The sequence below is a fragment of the Conger conger genome, chromosome 9 (genome assembly GCF_963514075.1).
Source record: "Conger conger chromosome 9, fConCon1.1, whole genome shotgun sequence".
NCBI lineage: Eukaryota > Metazoa > Chordata > Actinopteri > Anguilliformes > Congridae > Conger > Conger conger.
Genome location: NC_083768.1, coordinates 3,847,748 through 3,854,605, shown reverse-complemented (window position 1 = coordinate 3,854,605; position 6,858 = coordinate 3,847,748). Strand labels below are relative to the sequence as shown.

The window sequence follows — 6,858 nt, the reverse complement described above, 5'->3', positions numbered from 1 at the left end:
TCAGGGGCTTGAAAAATCCCGGAATATTAAATATAAATAAAAACCCACTTAAGAATTAAAACACCAACTATCACTGTAAGAGACACAATTAAAAACCTAAAAATGGCAACACACAGTGTCCTGTTTCACAAGCCCCTGAGCTTTGAACATAATCTGTGCAGAAATGGATTTTGAAAGCCCAGCTATATAGTTCCTTTCAGAAAGCACCTCTATGCATCATGACAGAGGTGTGACAGAGCCAGAGATATCTCATTGTAAACAACAATGGTGTTAGGGTGTAATGCGAAGGTGTTAGCTGCTGTTGTAATGTCCCAGGCATCTACCAGCACCACCTTCAGGTCCCTGAACACCTTCCTCTGAGCCAGGTTCTGCACATAGCCAAACCAGTCACTCAGGTGGGTCATCGTTGAACTAAACTCCCTGGTGTTCTCCAGCTTGATGATGACGAGGGTCTGGGGGCTACGTTCCTGGAGCCTCAGGATGGCCTTCCGCATGTTGATCAGCCTCTGGATGAAGATCTCCAGGGGAAAGGGCCTGAAATGCTGTCCCACTCCAATGACCACCACATCACCAACAGCTACTCTGTCTACTTCTTCGGAAATGTACCCGCACAGATCTTTAACCACGTTGTAGCCAGTGACAGAAGGATGGCCGTGCATTTTCCACTGGACAGTGATGTTCTTTTCAGGGTCCACAGCCCCGGCAAAGTAATGTGTATCATACGGTTTCACATATTTCAGACCTGAAACAGCAAAACACTGAATGGTTAATTAGGTAATCCTGGTGTCCCTTTTAAAAATTGTGTCACACACTGTCATTCTGGACAATTTGAAGATCTGTCACTATACAGAAAATGTGGTCAAGAAAGAAGCTATGACATCATTCAGAAACATGTATCCCATTTAAATACATTCAGGCCAATTTCTAAGTTGCCCTTTATGCAAAAGATTCTATAAAATGCTAGTTCCAGACAATTACAAGCCGTTAATGAGTAGAAATGAAGACAAATCCTGTCTGGCTTCTGCTCAATGGAAAGGAATGAAATTGCCTTAATTAAAGTAGCCTTCTACAAAATGCTGATGCTGGAAATTCCTCCATTTTAGTTTTATTAGATCTCAGTGCTGCCTTTGAAACAGCTGAACCTGCCATTTTAATGGACCACCTTAGAACATGCATTTGTATCGATCTTCAGCTCTAATTATTGTGGAGTGCCTCAAGGGTCCATTTTAGGGACAGCTTTGGTCTCTCTTTGAAGCACAAATAGTAGATATAACACAAAAGTAGTCACTATGTGAATAATTTTATGTTACTTTCAAAAAATCTGTAACACAGAAAGTTGGTTAATATCATTACAAAACAAATATTTTATGCAGGCATTAAATATGCTGGCCTACAAGTGTTCACCCAAATGATCGTGTCTATGTGATATTGTAGATTGCCATTACCTCTCAGCATTCTCATGAGTGTCTCTTGCCACTGACGCACAGTGGAATCGCCCATGAGTTTCAGCTTCTTGTCCTTCAGGCATCTGCTAATGGCGTCTGCACTGAATAAGCTGCCAGTCTGGCAGGAGGAGGAAGACCATCTGTTTTTAAAGAAGTAGCCAGTCGGTAAAGGGGACTTCATTCCAAATCCCACCATGCACTTTTCAGTTGGTCTTTGGTTTCCCGCTGAGGGAATGAAAAAGATGGAGAAAGAAAGAGCAAAGGAAGAGATTCACAGTGTTAGGAAGGTGGATAAAGTTGTGGCTCAAAGAATGACACCATTATCTCTTTTCAAACCTGACAAAAAAAAAAACTTTTCCTGGATTTTGAGCTGGCCTCTCTCAGATCCCAAGAGTGAAATAGTTTTCAGTGTCCTAAAGTCACACCATTATTAACTCATTACTGCCTCTGACTGAATGAAGAAATCTTTCCACACTCCTGACAATCTGTGATTCTTCCTGTCACGTTTCAGGTCCGTCTCGCCATGTTTTATGTTTTTTCATTTTGTCTTAGTCTTGTATTGTCTTATCATGTTTTACGTTAGTCTCGGTTCGTTATGTTGTTTAGTTTATTTCTTGTTACGATTTATTTTCTCGTCATGTCAAGTTATGTTTCGTTACGATTATATTACCTTGTTATGTTGAGTGGTTATCGTCTTAGTTTCGTTTTGTGTTATGTTTTGATTTATGTTTATTGTTACGGAGACTGGTTACTGTTTTCAACATACACTTTTACATGTCTTTCCGCAAACCTTGCTTTCCGCCTTTCTCTCTCTCTCTTTCTGTCATTCACACCCTAATTGTTTCCATTTGTCTATTTACTAAAACTACTAACGCTAGATCAGGATTGGGTAGAACTAACAAACTAATCATCTGTTCATGTTACCTTACGTTTCTCGTGCATGTCATTTACTAATTTACTAATGCTAGGGCAGGAAAGGTTTATTACTAACGATTACTAATTACCTTGTTTAACTTGTCATCCATCGCACCTGTTTTCTATTTCCTTGCTGCGCTCTAACTAATTGTCTACACCTGTCTACACCTGCATTTATATCCCAGTCGCGCTACTGTCCACTGCGAAATTGTCTGCCTCTAGTTTACTACGCAACTCTTGAGCATTTTTACTGATTGATTCACGTTAAGATCCAAGCCTGTTTTACCGACCATCATTTATTGATTTCTGTTTCGTTGACCATTGTTTGTTTTTTGACCACGTCTTCGCCTACCGTTTTGTACCTTTGCCTCGTTGATTGTTTCATGGTTTCGACTTCTGCATCACCCTCGACTACGACTCTGCCTGCCGTCCACCTGTACTTCTGCCCCGCTGACGGCTCTCCTGCTACCGGACCTTCCTGCACGTCTACCGACTACGGGTTTGCCTCTTCCCTCGGCACCGTGCTTTTTGTTTGTTTAATATTTGTTTGGCTGGATCTACGTGTATGGACATTTCTTGTTTTGACTACGCTCCTGGGATTCGTCCCGAATAAAGCCCTGACGGGACTTTATCTAACCATTGTTTCTGAGTCGTGCATTTTGGGTCCAACCCCCACGCACCCGTCTCAGTAACATTTGTGAGAACATTTTCACTAGTCTGGGTTCACCGGCAGCTCTGTTAAAATGAAGCAGGTAACTGGCAGTTGGCAAACATCCACAGTGTGGTAACATTGATCCAGGGGAATCAGAAAAGGAACAGTGAGAATAGCAGGAGAAAATGAGACCGACTGCTTCAGACATAAGGGGACATACCGAGGCAATTGACGACTTTCACAGAAGCAAAACTGTTTCTCATTGCAATTCCAGTGTTTTTCCTTCAAATGAAAGGTGGGAAAGATTTTGAAGTTTAGCTCAGTACACATCAGTACACATTCTCATGAATATTTAAAAAATGAGTACAGCTAGATAATTTAATTTCAATTTCAACCAACAGGACAGGAAATATAGATAATCAAAGACAGTGTTATAAATTATATAAATATAAATTATAAATGTAAATTGTCACTTTTTTTGGCAGCTGTACTTCAGTAAGAGATGCTATGGAAATAGAGCAGAACACACAAAGAAACATCTGAGCGTTCAGAACCTGGGCCAAAGTTACAGTCACTTGGCAGACGCTGCTGTCCAGGGTGACGTATAATAAAGTGCAAATAAAGATTGTCATTTATTTGTCTTTTAATATTTGCAACAAATGTTCACAAGGGTGTCTAGGACAGTGATACAGACACAAAGTACTATTTGTTTTATTATACCATGCCATTAGTTAGCTCACATTAAGCCTTCAAGGGTTTTGAGCACACTAACATTACAAATCAGGAACCAGTCGCATTTATTACTGGTTTCAAAAGACGAATCAAGGATCAACAAGCATCTTGTTGGGTAAAGGTCGCTGTACCTGTTAATTGCAGAGTAACCATGAATTCATTAAGAAATATCAGGTAAACCATCATTTATTAGCTAATATGCTGACTTAATTATTAGATATTGTACCACTGTCACAGTGCTTACAAACTGCACTGCATCTCCTCCAAGATAGATAATAGATGCCTGTATACATGTTTTCTGAGGCCAGTTATGAGACTTAGGGTTTTTCCTTACAAAGATAGGAACCTCTAAAAATCACAATTTTGTAATGTTCCTGAGTTCTGTCTGTTTAATTTTGTTATTCTCTGAATTTATTATTTTAAATAATGTCTGGTCCTCTGTTTATTTATTCATATTTCTTTGCTTCCCCTGTGATGTCTGTGTGTCAGTGTAATCTGAGCTCGGTTCATTTCCCTGTCTACGTGATTCACTATTCGGGTGGTTTCGGAATTTTCCGGGTTCCCACGATTCCTTCTCAGTTTCATTTCACTTACTTCCTGCTTTTCCTCCATTGATGTTTGTAGATAGCACTAATCTACTAATAACTACTAACATATAATTTGTACAGTACTAATTATATTAGCACACTAATATGTTTGTCTAACTAACATTATCATCATCATCATCATCATCATCATCATCATCAATGGCATTTGATTAGACGTACAGTTGATTTGACTAAGCAGGAGACAATCCTCTCCTGGAGCAATGCAGGATTAAGGGCCTTGCTCAAGGGCCCAACGGCTGTGCAGATCTTACTGTGGCTACAGCGGGGATCGAACCACCGACCTTGCAGCTCTCAGTCATCCCAGTCATGTACCTTAAGGACTACGCCCTACGCACTACGGCACAAACTACTAGTTTAGAGTATTTATAGTTTCATCACATAACTAACAGACTAACTGTTAAGCGAAGTGTTTGCACCTGCTCTCCCCTATCGCTACGTTCCTTAACTCTGTGCAATTGTTCACTCCCTAGTCCGGAGCCGTTTCTATTTCATGTGTGTCTTCGTGCATCCCTCGTTATTGTATTATTGCCCTTTCATGTTTTTCACCTGGTGTTTATTTGTTAGACCGCCCTCACTCCCAAGCCCCACCTAGGTTGTCTCATTCCCCTGTTTATTTATACCTGTCCTTCTCAGTTGTTCTTTGCTAGTTCGTCTCTCCCAGTTTTTTGAGTTCCAAGCCCTTGTATTCCTTTCCCTGAGTTCTAGCCCCCTCCCCCGTTCCTTTGTCCTTGTTGCATTCTGTCTTGTTTCTCAGTTTTTGATATTTCTGGTTTTTAATTCTGCCTGGCTTTTGACTCTCTGTGTTTTTTGGATTTTGATTTGTTCTTTTTCTGGTTTGATCTTTATCTTTAGTTTTGAACTCGATTACGCTCTGCCTGCCCCTTGTCAAATGAAGCCTGCCTTTTGCACATTACCCCTGCGTCTGCTATTGGTTCCTCTGTCCCCCACTCCTGACAATTATGTGCCACAACGCATTAGTCATCATGACACCCCACAACCCAGTTCTTGATCTCACTATCTCCCAAAACAAAGAAAAAGAAAGAACATCCAAGGGGTGTTGTGGTGCAATGTAATGCCCCATAGCAGTTTCTAACATAATGTGCTAAAGAAACTAACCCCTAAAAACAAGAAACGGCCCCATTTAAGAAAAATGTACCATTTGTTACAATTGTGGAACTGTGACTGTGGTTGAAATGAAAGCCAAGGTACACAGGGGTCCCCAGGACCGAGTTTTAGAACCACCCCTTTAACAGTTTGCATTGTCCACAGACCAAGACTTACCGGCTCAAGAGATCATACTCATCCTTGGTCATGTTAGGAATTGGGCCATTTCCTGACCGCATGGTCCTCAGGGTGCTGCAGGGAAGGGTTTTGGGTGGGATGCAGGCGTAGTACTCCGCATCTTCCTTCTTCCTGTACTCGCAGAGGGGCTTGTCCGATTTGAGCCGGACACCACACCGAGATTCCTCCTTTTTTTTCCCTCTATAGAAGACTCCGGTGTATATGATCTTATCATAGTTGTGCGCACTGATTCTCCTGAGGATCCCAACTGCCTCAGAGGAGTGCATGAGAATCACAGACACCAGTACGTCTCCAGGCCAGAACAGGTGGAAACTCACACGGTAGGAGCCATTGAGCAGGTCAGTGACTTGTCCTGATGCAGAAGCCTGGATTTCGGGAGAGTGGATCCGGGCCAGGATGAAGTCGCCTCCATGCGCTTTTGGGTTCCCCCTGTAGTCCTTCACGTTCACCTGCACGCTCAAGGTGTCCCCCACACAGTACTGGGCTCTGGGCTGCTCCAGGTTGACCACACTGTGTCGGCCACTGGAAGAGCTTTCGATAGAGCTGAAGTTACCAGCTTTTGGGAGATCGCCCAATATTGAACGCATTATGTCATCCACAGACTCCTGTTTGAGAATAATGAAAAACTCAAAGGTTGCTGAAATTGAGGTTCATCAGACGTTTGATCAGTCATCATAGACTTAATAATCCAACCCCTCCTCACCACCCCCATTTCCTTATTATTGGTTGTCTGTTTCATTGATAGAGGTCCCAATATGATGCAATGATGTTATATTCAGAGTGAGGTCTGCTCAGAACAGACAGAGAAGTCTCAAAATATGTGCAACTCACCCATTTCACCTGCAAGCTGTTGGGGTACGGTTTACCCAATACAACCTGAGGGCAGAGAGAATTTAATTGAATTTGGTGTCTCTCTGTTCCTCTATACTCTGCACATACTCACACATCACATGCATGGACACATCCTCACACACATACAGAAGCACACATCACATTTCAAACACACTGAACCATCCCAGTGAGCTTTCAAACCTAGAGGCCAAACTAAGAGAAACACTGACCATAGTATCCCTGTCTCGTAAAACATCAGTTCAGCAGTGTCAGGGAAATGAGATTCTGTTTTAAATGGCAACTTCTTTAATGTTTGGCAGTGCATACAGAACATGTACATGTAAACAAGTTCATTAACATTTAAAACGCCTCA

The 6,858-nt window shown here is 41.8% G+C and overlaps 1 protein-coding gene across 1 annotated transcript; it reads right to left on the bottom strand.

Annotated features, from left to right (window-relative positions):
* Nucleotides 1-209: 209 nt before the first annotated feature.
* Nucleotides 210-6,241, bottom strand: LOC133136708 (NXPE family member 2-like). The gene is made up of 3 exons (XM_061254368.1): nucleotides 5,634-6,241; nucleotides 1,446-1,585; nucleotides 210-742 (listed from the first exon to the last, which is right to left on the bottom strand). Exons 1-3 carry the CDS (start codon nucleotides 6,239-6,241, stop codon nucleotides 210-212), a joined length of 1,281 nt encoding a protein of 426 aa, XP_061110352.1.
* Nucleotides 6,242-6,858: the final 617 nt, after the last annotated feature.